Source organism: Priapulus caudatus, unplaced genomic scaffold (genome assembly GCF_000485595.1).
Source record: "Priapulus caudatus unplaced genomic scaffold, Priapulus_caudatus-5.0.1 Scaffold19, whole genome shotgun sequence".
Classification (NCBI taxonomy): domain Eukaryota; kingdom Metazoa; phylum Priapulida; class Priapulimorpha; order Priapulimorphida; family Priapulidae; genus Priapulus; species Priapulus caudatus.
In genome coordinates this window covers 824,342-844,289 of record NW_014577080.1, presented here as the reverse complement: position 1 = coordinate 844,289, position 19,948 = coordinate 824,342, and the positions used below count along the sequence as shown (strand labels likewise).

The 19,948-nt window shown below is 43.2% G+C and overlaps 2 protein-coding genes across 4 annotated transcripts in view; one reads left to right on the top strand and one right to left on the bottom strand.

Annotated features, from left to right (window-relative positions):
• Positions 1-2,904, top strand: part of LOC106811501 (putative extracellular sulfatase Sulf-1 homolog) — a 53,174-nt gene extending 50,270 nt beyond the window's left edge. For 2 of the 3 annotated variants that reach the window (XM_014815148.1, XM_014815156.1), the window contains one exon: positions 693-2,904. In XM_014815148.1, coding sequence (XP_014670634.1) covers positions 693-795 — 103 coding nt within the window. In that variant the 3' untranslated portion in view covers positions 796-2,904. Of the gene's footprint in view, positions 1-689 lie in introns of all 3 variants that reach the window. The other variant, XM_014815166.1, reaches the window with a different exon arrangement.
• Positions 2,905-9,556: 6,652 nt separating this feature from the next.
• LOC106811518 overlaps positions 9,557-19,948 on the bottom strand; it is a 77,546-nt gene continuing 67,154 nt past the window's right edge. Inside the window, exons 12-24 of the mRNA XM_014815180.1 lie at positions 19,385-19,486; positions 18,347-19,104; positions 17,731-17,904; positions 17,112-17,187; positions 16,277-16,450; positions 15,825-15,914; positions 14,949-15,092; positions 14,203-14,457; positions 13,549-13,726; positions 12,570-12,695; positions 11,993-12,235; positions 11,091-11,572; positions 9,557-10,730 (exon numbers count right to left, since the gene is read on the bottom strand). Coding sequence (XP_014670666.1) covers positions 10,725-10,730; positions 11,091-11,572; positions 11,993-12,235; positions 12,570-12,695; positions 13,549-13,726; positions 14,203-14,457; positions 14,949-15,092; positions 15,825-15,914; positions 16,277-16,450; positions 17,112-17,187; positions 17,731-17,904; positions 18,347-19,104; positions 19,385-19,486 — 2,808 coding nt within the window. The 3' untranslated portion in view covers positions 9,557-10,724. The remainder of the gene's footprint in view (positions 10,731-11,090; positions 11,573-11,992; positions 12,236-12,569; positions 12,696-13,548; positions 13,727-14,202; positions 14,458-14,948; positions 15,093-15,824; positions 15,915-16,276; positions 16,451-17,111; positions 17,188-17,730; positions 17,905-18,346; positions 19,105-19,384; positions 19,487-19,948) is intronic.

Genomic DNA, 19,948 nt, shown 5'->3' with positions numbered 1-19,948 from the left:
GCTAGGTGGCACTATAATTAATAATAGATTTTTATAGAGGGAAACCTAGCAAGTTGTTAATTGTTACTAGGATGGTGGCATTCACAACAAGCTAGATATCACAGACTAAAACTATTATTTATAATTGATAGCCAAATGGCTTTTATATGACATGTGTATGTTACATTATAAGTCAAATATTGTCAAATTTTGTATATTATAATCTAGACCCATCGATCTGTGAAAATACAATGCACACACGAATGCATGCATATTGCGCTTAAATGCTTGCATGCATGCGCTCACTCACTCACTTACACATGCACACGCACACATAACTCGTGTTTTGTTTCAACATCAAACCCAACGTTTAAGTTTTTTTTCCATGGCTAAGATTTTTCGTTCTCACCTCGTGACGAGATTATCGATTACGGATGTCATTCTCGGCAACCAGCCGACTTATCATCAATAAATTTATCATCATTATGTCTGTCCCTGGATTCCTAGCTACCAACTGACCGACAGCAACAGTGCTGTTTAGTATACCATTATTGTGCGCCGAATTTTGCAGTCTGGCCCCACATGACATGCAAAAATTAAAAGAGTTACGAATACTTCTAAACGCCATACTGGGAAACCCCTCATGACTGAGATGTCATATGCTAGTGCATTAAACCGACTCTAATATATATGCATGACTGGCATATTTTCAGGTCAAGGTCGGCCTGGGGCAGAGGTGACAGAAGTGGCGACGAGCGAAGAGGAGGCAGCGGCGGACAGAAACGACACAGTCGATATCGTCGACGACGACAGTGATCACTGGAATCCCACGTCTAGAAAGTAGGCAAAGTGCTAGCCAGAGCAATCGTAGTGAAACATAGCGAGCCACTAGCAACGCGAACGAAGCAAGTCGCGACCGAGTGACTGCCAGAGTGGGTTCAGTCTTAGACGACCCGACACTACAATTATAGCTTACGCTCCACTCTCATATTCGCACGAGTATTAGCAAAAATAGATAGCTCAACACTCGAGTCTGATCTATTTTTGGTATTAATGACAGAAGGTGGCACATCATGTGCGCATACTGGTGGTATGACACCTAGCCGGTTGCCTAGGACCTTTGTTATATCTGTGCTGTGGTAATTATAATGTAAAGTAGAGCAAACAGAGGCTGTTTGTGGCTCTTCAGATTTTGCAACGCTTGTGTTTATATCCGCATCAAGCAGATGTGATGGTTAGTGTAAATTCGCCCCTGCATGTGCCGCGTAGCTCCCCATCGTGAAAAGCATGCTCAATGTGTAATGTCAATGGACTGCATAATTATTGTATTCATTACATTCAAGCAATTTGTTAAAAATCTTAATTGTGCATTTATATAATTAATACTACAAGATTAATATTCACGTTTACATCTTTCTGCAATATTTTCATGTGCTACGTTGTGCACCGTGTGTATTTAATTTTAGTAAAATATTTAATATTTGATTAAATTTTATATCAAAACAACAGAATCTATGTATAGTTGACGAAATATTGTATATAGGATCTGATGGCTTTTGATGGCAAAAACTGTTTCATTTTGTGTGTAAGCCATTTGATCATATTTTTTCTTTTTTTAATTGTTGTTACCCATCCATGACATGTTTTAAATAGTAAATAAATGCTATGGTATATTTAAGCTATTGTACCCTCTCCTTTCCCTGAAGAAAACAATCTGCGTTATTTGTGTGAGGGTTCTTTCCCAACTCTCTCATATTTTGTGTTGTCTTTCTAATCAGATCTTTCTTCGGATTGCCAAGTATCCACAAAAAAAACGAGAAGAAATATATGTATACCACATATTTAATGGTTCGATCTAGTTTTAAGTTAGATTTGAAACACCGCTGAAAGCGTGTTGGCGTTGTTTTATGAAACGCATAGAAGTCATATCAACGTGCTACGCAGACGGATGTCATTCTCTAGCCATATTTAATATTGCTAGATGTAGAGATTGTCTCCATTTACCGGGGCGCCCTCTTGTGGCTGGCTTCCTTAATCACTTAACTTCCACACTCGTAGAAAACTCAGAACTGATGTTAGGTTGCCTTGCGAAAAACACGTCTAACTGTAAAAGCATTGGGCGAATAAAGTGTCAGCGGGCTCGAATTTCTTTCAAGATCTGATTACTCTGTGCAATATAGAGATATTCGTGATGTCGTTTTTCACTGTTGCCAAACTCGATTGTATGCTCTTGTCTCCATCATTTCTCCTTTTCCAACTTGCTCATTATCGACACGTCTCTACCCACCAGTCTTCCCCGTTGACGTGGCACTTGTGTTTACTTTCACCTGTTGTAATTGTTTGCAGGATTTTTCGTCGCTTGTCGTTGTATATAACGTCAAAGACCGCGCACGGTATATTGTATACGGTCTTTGGTAACGTGCAGTGAAGTTAGCATCTCTGATGTAATCGTGATTCGTTTGTAGAACTATGATGTGATCAGGACTGTGTAAAAACAAGTTTGTTTTTATTTATCCCTGATCTGATGTCATACTACATATAGCTGACGTGCTTGTCCATAGCTGAGTGTGAGTGTACTATTCTGGAGGCGTGTTGATATGTTGTATGTTGAGGTATAATTATAACCGTGATCGCGGTTGCTGTATTGTTTGCCTGCTACTAGACATGACAGTTTTTAACGTTATTAAACAAGATCTCATTGTTTGTATGTATCGATGTGCAAGAATCATGTAATAGTATAGAAATGACGAGGGTAGGCGGCAGTGTGGCTGTGTATAGCAGATATTAAAATAATTGTACGTAAATATTCACTCGCAACTAGAAACGTTGACGTCGTGTAAAAACCAGCAGTTACATTTTTGCTACTGGTAACTTAGCGCAAAGAAACGGTTTGTACTAAAAATAAAGCGAATGGGCTTAAGGAAAGCTAGTGTATACGACCTTCTTTACTATAGAATCCTCAAGTGCAAAGTGATGAGATTAGATCGAATTAATTTTCTTTAGCTCTCTCCCTCGTTTTCTCTCTCGCTGTCTCCTCCCCCCTCTCTCTCTCTCTCTCTCTCTCTCTCTCTCTCTCTCTCTCTCTCTCTCTTTCTCTTTCGGCCTCTCCTCCCCCCTCTCCTGCGCGCGCGCTTTCTCTCTCTCTCTCTCTCTCACACTTCCACTCTCACACTCTCTCTCCTTCACTCCCTCTCTACAATAATAGCTATTTAACGCTTTTAAACGGCATAAGCCACACGCTATATTATACAAGATACATAATCTGGATGGAGCATGGTTCCAACAAAAGTGTGAATAATTTTTTCAATTACTTTTCAATGACATGTTTTTTTCAAGGACAATCTATGACAAGTAGTTTTAGCTTTTTAGAGTCATCATATATACCTTAGATTCATATATAAAGTAAAAATTGTTGTTTTGCACGAGTGCCGACAGCAGATTAAACAGCCGCTATATAGCTCGGCGATTACCGACGTACACTATAGTCGTTTCATATTGTCATTTACGTAGAATCATGTGACGGTCCTATAACAATATGTAAAGCTTTTATGTAATATGTATCACTCAGAACTATGTATCACACAATGTTCTGTATCGCTCGGTAATTTTATTATTTTAACTGCTCAACACTATTGCATTGACACTTGTGCTATATCAGATTTTTTCTCCATGAAAAAGACAATAATCATAAAGTTCAATTAACAGTGAATAAAAGTTATCACTTATTCCTTACTCCCCTCTCGCGAATGGTATCGCCCACGGCGTCAGGAACGCGGTGAAAAGTTTGCCAGCCAAATGGCTGTATTTCAGCCGAAACATTTTCACTCCCGAGGCACAAAATGTGAATTTACGCCTATTATGCACGCGCACGGGTGCGTGCGACCATACCCGCGTGTGCGCGTCCGTTCGTGTATGTGTGTTTGTGTGACTGTAAAAAACGCGTATTATAGCCGTATATCCACATTTAGTGCTTTGGGGGGAAGGGGTGTGTGAAAAAGCTGAGGCTGAAAACTAGCCATTTGCCTGGCTAACTTTTCACCGTGCAACTAATGCCGTGAGCGATACTATCCGCGAGAAGGGGAGAAAACTACTGAGGGGAAGGAAGTGAGAGGGGAGGGGGGAGGAAAGAGTAGAGAAAAGAAGGTAGGGAGGAATGCAGACGGAGATGTGCACACGCATGCGCAGTCACACGCGCAGACAAACGCACGTACGGCACAAACGGCACACCCAACTGACCGACAGCAACAGTGCTGTTTAGTACCATTATTGTGCGCCGAATTTTGCAGTCTGGCCCCACATGACATGCAAAAATTAAAAGAGTTACGAATACTTCTAAACGCCATACTGGGAAACCTCATGACTGAGATGTCATATGCTAGTGCATTAAACCGACTCTAATATATATGCATGACTGGCATATTTTCGGTCAAGGTCGGCCTGGGCAGAGTGACAGAAGTGGCGACGAGCGAAGAGGAGGCAGCGCGCGACAGAAACGACACAGTCGATATCGTCGACGACGACAGTGATCACTGGAATCCCACGTCTAGAAAGTAGGCAAAGTGCTAGCCAGAGCAATCGTAGTGAAACATAGCGAGCCACTAGCAACCGCGAACGAAGCAAGTCGCGACCGTGACTGCCAGAGTGGGTTCAGTCTTAGACGACCCGACACTACAATTATAGCTTACGCTCCACTCTCATATTCGCACGAGTATTAGCAAAATAGATAGCTCAACACTCGAGTCTGATCTATTTTTGGTATTAATGACAGAAGGTGGCACATCATGTGCGCATACTGGTGTATGACACCTAGCGGTTGCCTAGACCTTTGTTATATCTGTGCTGTGGTAATTATAATGTAAAGTAGAGCAAACAGAGGCTGTTTGTGGCTCTTCAGATTTTGCAACGCCTGTGTTTATATCCGCATCAAGCAGATGTGAGGGTTAGTGTAAATTCGCCCCTGCATGTGCCGCGTAGCTCCCCATCGTGAAAAGCATGCTCAATGTGTAATGTAATGGACTGCATAATTATTGTATTCATTACATTCAAGCAATTTATTAAAAATCTTAATTGTGCATTTATATAATTAATACTACAAGATTAATATTCACGTTTACATTTTTCTGCAATATTTTCATGTGCTACGTTGTGCACCGTGTGTATTTAATTTTAGTAAAATATTTAATATTTGATTAAATTTTATATCAAAACAACAGAATCTATGTATAGTTGACGAATATATTGTATATAGGATCTGATGGCTTTTGATGGCAAAAACTGTTTCATTTTGTGTGTAAGCCATTTGATCATATTTTTTCTTTTTTTAATTGTTGTTACCCATCCATGACATGTTTTAAATAGTAAATAAATGCTATGGTATATTTAAGCTATTGTACCCTCTCCTTTCCCTGAAAAAACAATCTGCGTTATTTGTGTGAGGGTCTTTCCCAACTCTCTCATATTTTGTGTTGTCTTTCTAATCAGATCTTTCTTCGGATTGCCAAGTATCCACAAAAAAAAACGAGAAGAAATATATGTATACCACATATTATGTTCGATCTAGTTTTAAGTTAGATTTGAAACCGCTGAAAGCGTTTGGCGTTGTTTTATGAAACGCATAGAAGTCATATCAACGTGCTACGCAGACGGATGTCATTCTCTAGCCATATTTAATATTGCTAGATGTAGAGATTGTCTCCATTTACCGGGGCGCCCTCTTGTGGCTGGCTTCCTTAATCACTTAACTTCCACACTCGTAGAAAACTCAGAACTGATGTTAGGTTTGCCTTGCGAAAAACACGTCTAACTGTAAAAGCATTGGGCGAATAAAGTGTCAGCGGGCTCGAATTTCTTCAAGACTTGTACTCTGTGCAATATAAGATATTCGTGATGTCGTTTTTCACTGTTGCCAAACTCGATTGTATGCTCTTGTCTCCATCATTTCTCCTTTTCCAACTTGCTCATTATCGACACGTCTCTACCCACCAGTCTTCCCCGTTGACGTGGCACTTGTGTTTACTTTCACTGTTGTAATTGTTTGCAGATTTTTCGTCGCTTGTCGTTGTATAAACGTCAAAGACCGCGCACGGTATATTGTATACGGTCTTTGTAACGTGCAGTGAAGTTAGCATCTCTGATGTAATCGTGATTCGTTGTAGGACTATGATGTGATCAGGACTGTGTAAAAACAAGTTTGTTTTTATTTATCCCTGATCTGATGTCATACTACATATAGCTGACGTGCTTGTCCATAGCTGAGTGTGAGTGTACTATTCTGGAGGCGTGTTGATATGTTGTATGTTGAGGTATAATTATAACCGTGATCGCGGTTGCTGTATTGTTTGCCTGCTACTAGACATGACAGTTTTTAACGTTATTAAACAAGATCTCATTGTTTGTATGTATCGATGTGCAAGAATCATGTAATAGTAATAGAAATGACGAGGGTAGGCGGCAGTGTGGCTGTGTATAGCAGATATTAAAATAATTGTCGCGTAAATATTCACTCGCAACTAGAAAACGTTGACGTCGTTTAAACCAGCAGTTTACATTTTTCTACTGGTAACTTAGCGCAAAGAAACGGTTTGTACTAAAAATAAGCGAATGGGCTTAAGGAAAGCTAGTGTATACGACCTTCTTACTATAGAATCCTCAAGTGCAAAGTGATGAGATTAGATCGAATTAATTTTCTCTAGCTCTCTCCCTCGTTTTCTCTCTCGCTGTCTCCTCCCCTCTCTCTCTCTCTCTCTCTCTCTCTCTCTCTCCTCTCTCTCTCTCTCTTTCTCTTTCGGCCTCTCCTCCCCCTCTCCTGCGCGCGCGCTCTTCTCTCTCTCTCTCTCTCTCTCTCTCTCTCTCCTCTCTCTCACACTTCCACTCTCACATTCTCTCTCCTTCACTCCCTCTCTACAATAATAGCTATTTAACGCTTTTAAACGGCATAAGCCACACGCTATATTATACAAGATACATAATCTGATGGACATGGTTCCAACAAAAGTGTGAATATTTTTTCAATTACTTTTCAATGACATGTTTTTTTCAAGGACAATCTATGACAAGTAGTTTTAGCTTTTTAGAGTCATCATATATACCTTAGATTCATATATAAAGTAAAAATTGTTGTTTTGCACGAGTGCCGACAGCAGATTAAACAGCCGCTATATAGCTCGGCGATTACCGACGTACACTATAGTCGTTTCATATTGTCATTTACGTAGAATCATGTGACGCGCCTATAACAATATGTAAAGCTTTTATGTAATATGTATCACTCAGAACTATGTATCACACAATGTTCTGTATCGCCTCGTAATTTTATTATTTTAACTGCTCAACACTATTGCATTGACACTTGTGCTATATCAGATTTTTTCTCCATGAAAAAGACAATAATCATAAAGTTCAATTAACAGTGAATAAAAGTGATCACTTATTCCTTACTCCCTCTTCGCGAATGGTATCGCCCACGGCGTCAGGAACACGGTGAAAAGTTTGCCAGCCAAATGGCTGTATTTCGCCGAAACATTTTCACTCCCGAGGCACAAAATGTGAATTTACGCCTATTATGCACGCGCACGGGTGGTGCGACCATACCCGCGTGTGCGCGTCCGTTCGTGTATGTGTGTTTGTGTGACTGTAAAAAACCGCGTATTATAGCCGTATATCCACATTTAGTGCTTTGGGGGGAAGGGGTGTGTGAAAAAGCTGAGGCTGAAAACTAGACATTTGCCTAGCTCACTTTTCACCGTGCAACTGATGCCGTGGGCGATACTATCCGCGAGAGGGGGAGGGAACTACTGAGGGGAAGGGAGTGAGAAGGGAAGGGGGAGGAAAGAGTAGAGAAAAGAAGGGAGGAACGGAGGGAGGGAGGATTGCAGACGGAGATGTGCACACGCATGCGCAGTCACACGCGCAGACAAACGCACGTACGGCACTAACTTTTTACCGTGCAAGAGGTCATAGGCGATACCATTTAGGAGAGGGGGATCACTTATTCCCAAGAGAATATAACCTGATAGGATATAGATTAACGTACCATATAAATAGATAGACATATCAGATATAGATAGATAGAAATAGATAGAATACCAGGTATTGAATGAGAAGGTATTATTGGTATTTTCTTGGTTTTTCGTGATGGTTGATTCTATATGGTACATTATTACTGCTAGGAACTCAGTACATAGTTCCCACAAGTGTGAATTATTTTTTCAACGACTTTTCGAGTACGTTTTTTTCAAGCACAATCTGTGACAAGTAGTTTTAGCATTTTAGAGTCATCATATATACTTTAGATTCATATACAAAGTAAAATAGTTGTTTTACACCCTAATTCAATGAGAGCAATCCTTTGTCTACAAATTTCTTGCTAATAGTACTTGTTCAGCTGGTGAAATTAAAGATCTTCTTCAGCCTCCAACCCATGGAAGAAACCATTAAGGGCCATATTCTCCTTGTCCCAAATCTTTACAAATAATAACAAATAACAAATAATATTAAATTTAATCCAAAGTTTACAACAGTATTTGCTAAAACTAGTTTGACCAATTGGTTTCCCTCTTTTTAGTCATGGGTGGTATGGGCAGGGATCTTAACTATGTGCTGACTATTATAATTTGTTATTTATTACTCCGTGTGTAGAATACTGAGTAATAAATAAATATTAAAATGATGAACTTATAGTCTAGACACCTACACCACCTGCACGTAAAAATTAGGGACAAACTACTTTGGTACATTAGTAGACAATGATTATGTGAATATTGGATTAAATTTTACATTTTCATCGAAGACTTGGAATAGGGTCAGTCAGATAACCAGGAATGATGATTTGTTATTTATTTTAGGTCAAAAATGTAAAATTCCAGGATTGGAGACGTTAGACATAAAATAAGGACTTGGATAAAATATTTCCAAAGACTTCAAATAACGAAAGGAAAAATTAAGGACTTTCAATGGCAAAGAACAAAATTCAAGGACTCTCAAGGGCTGTGGGGACCCTGTGGAGCGCCCGGAAAGTCCGGCAATGCTGTTATTGTCACGGTATCGAATTCCTCTGCTCCCAGAATTTCATATCCTCTCCTGCAAATTTCTTTCAGAAAAGTTTCGGCTACCGTCGTCGAGTTCCCGCCAACATTTTGCAACAATAAGGTGACATTCTTTCAACCGTCTTGAACTAGTATTTAACCCTACTCCCATCAGGTTATTGCATTATCTTCTTCTCAGCTCAACAATTTATCAAGTCTTTTAACGTGTCTCTGTTCTCAGTAATTGCATAATTTCATCTTTCCCCGTCACATCTTGTTGTAACATTTATTATTTTCTTGAAATCCTATGCTGTCCCCTTCCTTAACCCACAACGTCTCATTATGTCATTTGAATTTCGGTTCGTTATTCGATTAATAATCCGTGACATAAAATCTCCTTCGTCCAATTTCTTAGTTTTAACATTTCCCTCTTCTGACATCTTGTTATTTCCTTTTAACTTTGTGTATCGTTTCTAATCCTTCCCGCATCATGCTTTATCAATTTCTCTAACATAGCTCCGTTGCATGCGTTTTACATAAACGATAACAAATACTTTAAAGTGTAGTAAAACTGTATTACAAACATTAACAACATTGATACAAATATAAACGTGGCTTTACTAACGACATTGCCACAACGTAGTACTTCCGTTGGGTCAAGTTTTACTGAGAAGGAACGTTAAACTTGTAACGTAAAACGTGTTAAGATGATTAAGAAACCTAAGTAACTAAACTTACAATAAATTATCATAGCGTTGATGAATCGTGGACTAGCTGGCTTGTAACATGGGAAGGCGAAACGTGTATGCTTGCAGCTACAATCAGAACAGTTCACACACAAAACTGTGAATAAACCTTCCAATAAAAATAAATAAAAACGAGAACTAAGTAAACTAAATCTTCTAAAAAACACCTACTGGGGCAATGTATTGAAATCACTCGCTATCACATTTCATCATGATTTGACGGGAAAAACTGACTAACGTAAAAAACTGTAGCAACATAAATAGGATCACACTAAAGTATTTACAAAGGTTTAAACTGCATTTTGATTACTTGTATAGATGATAGCATTTTTCTACCACACATTTCTAGCACGCCAACACTCTCAGATGTCAGTGAGAAAACCTCTCTATTCTCGTTTCACAAACTAAAAAATATCTATTACAGTCAAAATATGCTGATCTACATCGGTGCATGACAATCAGAAACCTAACATACAGCCTTGACACAGCAAATGAGAAGTTATTCCTAAATGGCATACACGTTCCAAAACCAGTCTCGATAGAACATAGGCCTACAATGAGTAGCATGGATTCATAATTGTGCCACAGTAATGGAAGCCATTATCCTAAATAACCCATGCAGCATCAAATGCAAAAACATAAATGTGACAATGGCACATGGATTCTGGCAGTGACGGATTGAGAATCTCATTTATATACTGTATTAACTGTCTCACTCTCTCTCTCTCTCCTGCAACTACAGCTAAAAAATCTGCACGCCTCCATCGTATCTAAAATAGGCTGGAGCGCACAGTTTAGAGAAGTATCGTGGCTACATATCGAGTCAAATTATGGGCACAGCTGTGAGAAAAGTTTGCCTCTTCTGTATTCAGCAGTGCGTCTTTAACCGCCACGACGACTTGTGTAGATGCAGTAGCAGAAGGCAGCACAGTGAGTGAGTGAGCTAGCTGCCACGCCCCTATCTCCTGTCGATCTCCTATAACTGCAAAAATACAAAGAAATTATAACCAAACGTTGATTTTGCATACAGAAAATCCCACGAAAAACATCACTAATGTTTATATAATTATATATACACACATACACACATACATACATACACATGTATATACAGATATATCTCTGAATCTCTGGTTGTGGCTAATAGCACTCAAACAAAAATGTGATAGGAACGAAATGCTCATAATCGTGTCAAACGTTAGTGTATTCTACCTCTGTCATAGGAATTGTACACGATCCGCTGCATCCACAGTCGGCACTGCACGGCCCGTATTTGCATACATATATATCTTTATTTATTTATTATACGCGTATACTGGCATCAAACGTTAGTGTATTCTACCTCTGTCATAGGAATCGTACACGACCCGCTGCATCCACAGTCGGCACTGCACGGCACGTATTTCGTTGTCGGCGATGTGTCTCTCGGTTCGTCCCCAGATGGCGACACCACGCCACCATCGTCCGTCACTATTTGCGCCGCGGCGTTCTCTTCTCCGACGACGTCACCGATCGATTTAGCGCTGGGAGAAGCGTACGAGGGAGAGGCGGCGAGCATTGCCACACTAGGTGGCAGCACGTGAGCGTTCGTGTCCGTTGCCGGCTGCTTGCCAGCGTTGTCATCGTCACACAAGTAAATCGCTGCAGGCGCCTCGTTACAATCGACCATGCACTCGAGGCGCGAGAGCGCCGTGCGCTCGCACGCCGCGTCCGTGTTGATGGTGCCACCTGGCAGCGAATGGTCGGATGTTTCAGAACTGTGCACGCCCGACGAGGCGTCGGAGGAAAGTTCGCTCGGACAGTGGTCCGCGACGATGCCGCTCTCTGTGAACACAAAATAGGGAGTGTGAGTTCGTCAACCATGATACACACAGACGTCATATTAATTAGTAACTATATTTAATACAAATTCATAATTAAAATATTATAATATAATTTTAATTATAATTATAAATTATTAAATACTTCTAACTTACTGACGAATATAGATAATTTAATCTATGTAACCGAGTAACGAATTAGAATACAGAATATAGGGATCAAATATTTTTGACAGATTTTAGAATAAAATCTGCTCGGGTGCTGCTAATCTCATTATCAACATAACGATATGAAATATAATTATTTTCAAGTCGACGGGGAATCAAACGGGAAACAAGCCACAGCACCAAAACTTTCCGACTTGACCACAATGCCCACTAACAGCAGCGGAGTGCCCTCTACTGGCACGTCAGAGCCATATACCTAGTGAGGAGGGCACGCTGACGCGTCGCGACACGACATGGGTCGCGCGCGGCGCATCGCCGAGCACGCTCTGCCGCATCACGTCCGATTGGCTAACACTTCCGTCAACCAGGTGGCAGTTGGTGGCCAGAGAGGCTCCCGAGTGGCTGCTATTGGACGAGGAGGAGGAGCAGACGGAGATGACCGAGCCGGGCCGATTGTTCTCGAACGATGATACGGAGATCGAGTTTCGCGTTCGAGCGGCTGCAGGAAAAACAAAACGGGACAGTGTACAGCAGAGTGCAGCAGAGTGCAGCAGTGCGCAGCGGTGTGCAGTAGCCAGTAGACTAAGTGTATAGCAGTGTACAACGGTGTTCATCAGTGTACAACAGTGTACGACAGTGTGCAACAGTGTACGACAATGTACAGCAATGTGCAGTAGTGTGCAGCAATGTGCAGAGGTGTATATAGTAGCATACAACAGTGTACAACAGTGTACATCAGTGTACAACAATGTACAGCAATGTGAAGTTGTATGCATCGATGTGCTAGCAGCAGTGCACAGTGTTATGCTAGCAGCGGGTGCATGTGCACGTACCGTACTGCAGGCTCGGCATGTGTGAGATGTTGATGGCGCGGTCGTGGATGCGGTTGCTGCTGGGCTTCAGGTCCATCATCCTCCTGCTGCCAAGGCCCATCGACGACATCTCGTGCAGCCGCAGGTCTGGAATCAGGAAGCCACGAGCAAGCATTACTCATCATGTTAGAGACATCCAGTAATCTGCAGCCACAGGTCTGCAGTCATGGTAACGCATGCAAGCATTACTTATCATGTCAGAGACATCCAGTAATTTGCTAGCCTACGACTAAAATCTTGTGCAGTCACAGGTCTGCACTCAGGAAGGCATGCAAGCATTAATATCATGTCTGGTCACAAACATCCAGTAATTTGATAGCCTACGACAGACAACATCTTGTATATTCACAGGTCTGCAGTCAGGAAGGCCCGCGCAAGCATTACTTATTACGTCAGAAAAGTCTTTGTAAACAATATGCTTGCCTAGTTTATGCTATTACAGCTATAGAATATTTGATGAAATAAAATTAGCGGTAGTGAACGATAGGCTATAATCTTCAGTGCCTAAATAAGAGCTTCACATCTAGTGCATTTACTCAACATGTAAAAAATAACAATCGAGCGAATATACCGATTACTCCTGAGTCCTGACTGACATAACATACTCTGTACTCATACGCCATTCTAGAGTTTAAACCTCTTTCCATCACTGCCTCCCTGATTCGAATACTAGCACCGCTCTCGCATTAAACAGAGTGCCTTGCACTGTGCTTGTAGTTTTGAATCTGGGACACAGTCTTATTCTATCTCTTCGTATCTCTCAAACCTCCAGTAGGGTTTTCGAGCAGCGCACACTCGGTAGAATCGTGACTACTTACTGTGCAATTACAAGCACTGCTCTTTCTTAAACAAGTTGAAAGTTTTGACTCTGACAGTTTTATTCTCGCTCTCTCCCACACCCAGTCAGTTTATCGAGCATCGTAGAATTGCGACTACTTACTGCGGCTCCAGCGTGCCTGCCTCCACAGTACCATGGACACGTCGCGCGCCCACGCCTGCTTCGTCTCCACGTCCGACGCCTGCAGCGCATACGCTTCACCAGACTTTCTGCGACGGAACCAGATCTCAAACTTGGTGAGAGAGTCGCCGAGATTTTCCGTGAGACCGATGTCTGCCATCTAGTAGAGTAGAAAACGAGAAGAGATCACATATATATATATATATATATATATATATATATATATATATATATAATCCAGCATCTAACGCACATGTATGCATCTTCTTAAATACACATGTGCACATTTAATGTGTAGCTTATTGATATTAGTAAACAGTTTAGACGTCATGACACTGAAGGACATCATCTCAACACTGAACTGCTGAAGGAAACACAGTCTCCTATATAGACAGCTGACCGTTCTACAAAGGTGGATTCACCATACAACTGCCAGTCGAGGGAAACGACAAATGCGTCCTACAGAGCCACACCCCGGTTCTACCGAGCCATCTGACAACGCCAACATCTATCAACAAGTGTGCCCTAAAGAGTCGGGCGCCGGTTCTACCGAGCAGCCAGCCAACGCTGCGCCAACATCCCATCACATGCCGCTCCAACATCTCCATCGCACGCCGTGTGCCGCGCGCCGCTTACCTTGATGCTGTGCTTGTAATGGTAGAGCTCCTGGCTGCCCTTACTGATACTCTTGCGCGTCTTGCTGAACAGTATGAGGTCCTCAAAGAGGAAGACGTGGCGAAGGCACTTGCGGCGTCCGCGCCACACGATGAACTCGTCCTGCCGCAGCAGCTGACCCTGCTCGCTGACGTTCACGTCCGCGTCACGGATCGCGTCCATCGCCAGCAAGTCGTTGCCGTGGCGAAGCTGGAACTTCACCATCTCCTCAGCCGTCTGCGCGCGGGGCGGGAAAACAGCGGCTCTTGTTATTATGATTTATATTTATATCTTACGTCTATGTCTTTCTCTCGCGTGTGCTCCATCTCGCTCTCTCTCTCGCTCTCGCTTTCACACACTCTCTCTCTCTCTCTCTCTCTCTCTCTCTCTCTCTCTCTCTCTCTCTCTCTCTCTCTCTCTCTCTCTCTCTATATATATATATATATATATATATATATTATAAAACTTCATTGCCAAGCATTGTCTTTGGAACATCGTACAGCAACAATGATTGACTAGAGCTGCCCATTAATCATGCCAGTTGGAAAGGATTAATTATTTATGTTATTGATATCTGTAGGTAGTCTATTACAGCATAGTTATCAGTAGATTATCGTACAGTTATCGGTTGTTACAGTTGTGTAGTACATACAGTGTGTTGGGAAACAGCAGCTTCACTAGAAGTTACACTATTAGCAGAGATGGATATTAACGATTGTCATGGTTACCTTCAGCTCCTGGTAGTAGACGTCATTGACGGGGCATTCCTGCAGGATCTGCTTCAGCAGCAGTGCGTATTTGCCAATCCGCTGCACTGGCTTCAGCAGGTAGCTGGCAAGATCCATCTTGTCGCCCAACTCTCTCTGCTTTAGCTACGAGCAGGAAGACATGGACACTATTACACAATGCTACACAACTAATGGCTGGTCAGTTAAATAAACTTTCCTTCAATCTCGCTCTATTCTCTCGTCTCTCTCTCACACTCCCTCTCTCTCTCTTTCTCTCTCTCTCGCTCGCTCGCTCTCTCTCTGTCTATATATGTAGGACAGCGCAGGCTTCTCTATATATTATTTATAATCCGATAAGCAATCACCATAAAGGGGAGTCCAATAGTTACGAGTTCCATACTGACCAGATTTAAGCAATCACCATAAACAAAGCACTAAATTATCCGAGGACACCTATTAGTTGAGGGTCGCATCTGTGGATGCGAAACTACAAGCTAGGGAGACTCGGGCCTCTTCCTCTCAACCGCAGAGTCCAGTTTTGCCGAGCTCGTGATTTTCCCTTGGTTTCCTACACCTATTCCTTCCATACTCCTTATTTCCACCACCTTCACTTCGCCGAGCTACTTCGCGATCCGCGTATTAAGGTACGAGGTTACTTGTATGCGGCTGTATTGTTAGTTTGTATTGTATGTTTAGGCTGTTAAAGTAATAGAACGCACGGTTAGTAGCTTTTGTAATACAGTGTTTGTGTTATCTATTGACGGGACCAGGCGGCTACCCTTAAGGTGACTACCTCACACATGCTAGACCGAGAACCTGGAGAGGGATGCGCGGAGCTTCCTTAGATATATATATATATATATAACGTGTAAAAACCTTGAAGAACGTTGCTCCGTACTGGGTGAGCAGTTCATCCGACTTGGGCTTGTTCTTGTTGTAATGCGCATACAAGTAAAACTGGTTCTCCTATAACAATCATGAAACAACAATAACATAAGCTTCATGAGTTTAACACATTACAAGTTTAACTTTCATAAGTTCAATTTATTATAAGTTTTATAAGTTTACTCATTGCAAGTTCCCATTGCAATACCCAATGCAAATTGCCATTAGTTTTATTATGTTTATGTATTAAGCTTAAGTTCATAGATTTTAGGTGACGATATATGCGCACTATCTGACGACAGAAGGAACACACGTCGGCGATTCAACTGTGCCCGACAGACTTTCCTCGCAAACTCTCCGCATTTTTCACCGAGACGCGATCGCATCGGAACATCCTGCGAACGCGCAGTGCGAACATCCCCCTGACATCATCATTCACTCACGTATCGCAGGAAGATCTGACCGACGTGGAACGGCGTGTCGCGGAACGTCTGCAGTTCGCCGAGGAAGTGCTGGCTGTGGAACTCGTAGATCTTCTCGATGTTGCCGAATATGGCGCCATGTTTGCCGCGCAGCTCCTGCGGCAGGTCGTCGCGAAGCATCTCTTGGAAGTAGTTCTAAATGCGGAAAATGCACAAATGTGAGATGGACACGTGCGATTAGACGCGGGCGGTGTTTAGTGCGCGGAACTAACACGTGTTATCTCCCAAATAGAAGTGAATGCATGCACGCACCACATGCATGTATGCACGCACGCACACATACATGCACTACCTACACGCACACATGTACACCCGTACGCACGCACACCCGTACGTACGCACGCACGCACGCACACCCGTACGTATGCGCGCGCACGCACGCACGCACACACACACACACGCACATATTAACAGAAATAGAAACACAAATATACAGGCAGTTTATTTATCACACAGCATCTCCACAAGTGGTGTAGAATAAGGTGCGCATATAGGTGCATTTACTGTCGATGAATAGGCCGCATATGAAATATAACGTCCTTGAACAAAAAAATCTACCTGCGTTCATTGCCACGATCATCATAATAATTACGAAATTTATGAGTCCAAGTTACCATAACCTTTGAACAATGCTTACACGAACAATGTGCACATTTAACTTACTGACTCTGTGATGTTTCTGATAATGTCAGCAGACTTTACAATTATCGTGATTATCTAGTAATAAATGCAAGGCTGGTTACTATCTAATTAAGAGAAAGGTAACAAACATTCCGACTCTGATAGGTTGGCTTACATCTATAATGTACAGCAGGGCCTGTGCGTAGTCCTTCTCTGTCTGAACCATCTCTGAGATTGTCATTTGTAGATTTCTGAAACAGGAAGAGAGCAGCTTAGACACTTATTACTTTATAATTGTATTAATTCTTGTGAGTCACCGTGTGACACACAGTGGCTTGTGGGATGAGGGAACCACACTAGCACTAGCCTAGGTGACACAATTGCTGCATGTCACATATAATTTTCGTGCAAATTCACATGCTATAAAAATTCGCCAGAAGCCAACACAGCCAAGGCACACTCAGTATCACATTCTCTGCATGTAACACACCCGCATACGCACACACACGCACACGCACACACCCGCACACGCACACACCCGCACACGCACACGCACACACCCGCACACGCACACACACGCACACTGTTGACAATTATCATGGACACGTGCATTACAGACTCGTAGTGAAGGTAACGATCAGGTAGACCGGGTCAATAAGGATTCCTGGCTCCCTACCAGCGCAGCACGTGAACGCTGCAGGTAGATAATCGTAAACGCACGACACCACCTGCAGCAAGCGCATGCTCACACCCACACCTGCAGCTGCCTCGTGTAGATGCGCACGACCACTCACCTCGAGGCGCGGGCGGCGCCGGGCGGCCGGAAGTCGGAGATGGAATGCGACGTGAGAAGGTTGACGTGCCGCCGCTGCGTGTCGGGCGTGACAGAGCCGGGCTCCTGCCACGACAGGTTGTGCACGCTCGTGCCGGGGTCGGCGGGTGCAGGGGGCATCATACCTTCCGTGAAGCTGCGCGGGGAAGAGCAAACGTGCGGAGATTCAGCTTCAAGCATCAATCACACATTATGATAATGTTAATGCACATGATTCCACTAGATTCGTTAGTATATTAATATTTGGCTTCATGATAATGTAAAACGATAAATATGTAGTTATGTATATATATTCAAGTGAGTAATCATTGTTTACCAAAATATCAATACCAGCAAACAGATATAAGCACCTTATTTTAAATCCACATCAATATTAACTTTAAATATGAGATACAACAGACCTCGATGTAGTCAAACTCGACTCACAATCAGACACAATCAGAAACACCCACACATCGCACGCTGTTTCCCAGGATGCGAGTCAGTAAACAATATTCTCAAAATAATCTCGATAAATTCTCGCTTACAAGTAAATAAATCGGGATAGCTTCGACGGCAAGACGCGATAGAGAGCTCACCTCCGAGAGTGGAACACCTCCGCGTCAGCGAAATCTGGAGGCGGCACCGCGCCCGACGCCCCGTCCCACGCAACCCGACCCGGAAGCGCGTCGCATCGCCGGATCGGCGCCGGCGGCGGGGTCGTGACCCCGTGACGTCGGCCGCGGCGCAACGCAAGCGCGCTCGCCGGTATCTCGGTCGTCACGACCGGGAGGTCCTCCGTTATGAGCCCCTCGTTGAACAGCTCCTCCTCGATCTCGGAGATTCCCTCCTCCCACGGCGCGGCGGCGGCACGCGGCCCGCACGGCGGCGGAGGGGGCGCCACGAGTCGCTGCGACGGCACGCCGCCAAACGACTTGCGGCGGTGCGTCAGACGCTCGAACGTCGTCGCCGCGGCGACCGTCGAGTCGTCGACGCTGCGGCTCGCCAGCAGCAGCGGCGGCCGCAGGTCCGGCACGGTGGCGCCATCTATGCACATGCCGGCGCCGTCAACACGCACAGCAGCACCATCTACATGCACAGCGGCGCCATCTACGCGTGCAACAGCGCCATCTATGTGCGCAGCGGCGTCCGGTTGCGCGTTTGCGTTCATCTGCTTGCGTGCATTCCCGCCGTCTGCCTGCGCCTGTCTCATGCCGATGAGCTGCTGTGTCTCAGTGCAGCGCGCCCGCGCGACCCTGCACTGCTCCTGCAGTTTGTCGTTGCCCAGCTTGCCCGCGAGATGCGTCACGCGGTCAAACGTGTCGGCGCTGATGGCCGGGTGCTCCTCCAGGTATGACTACAGGTAGAGAGTTAACGAGGTAAAGAGTGAAAGTTAGGAATTTACGAGGTTAAGGGTTAACAAAGTGAAATGCCGAGCTAGGAAAGCACAACTCTACAAACGAAGAGCTGTTATATTGCAGAACACTAACGATGGTTCAAGACGGGAATTTAGCAAATTTTCTTATTATTCGTGAAAAGTGTCAATTTTACAATAGTTTTTGCTCATTGTGGACCTACGATTTGTTAAGCCAAATAAACATAGTTAAACCGAACACAGGAAAGCCATATAAGCGTACCTTGAGACTTGTACTGAGCTTGCATAAATCAGCATCATTTGATGCCTCTTCTATCCGCATCCTTGCCAGGTATTTCATCATGTTGACTGCCCATTCGTACGACTGAATCAGGAAAGCAAATGTTGTGCTTGTCAAGTGCGTGCATTTTTTGGATAGCAATTACATGATCTCACAAAGCAGTCAGTCACACATGCATGCAATCAGCTTCTGACGCAATGGATCTTAAACAATAATACATTCCAACGTCTGCTTCTATATATATATATATATATATGGAGTCTCAACAAGTCTGTAGTTGTCGAAGACAATTTCAGGTGAAAATAATAATAACAATGATAATAATAATAATTATTATTATTAGATTAATTCATTATTCTGGCTCCGTGTGAAGTAAGCACATAAAGAACTGGGTTGCTTTATTGTAGTTTCTGTAACAGTTGGTGGGTGAGGTCGCTGGCCTTACCCACCACCCTCACTCCCACCACCCACCCACCCACCCACACACACACAAACCTCCCATCAATGCAACGATGGAGATCCAATTTCTACATCTGGCACTCAACC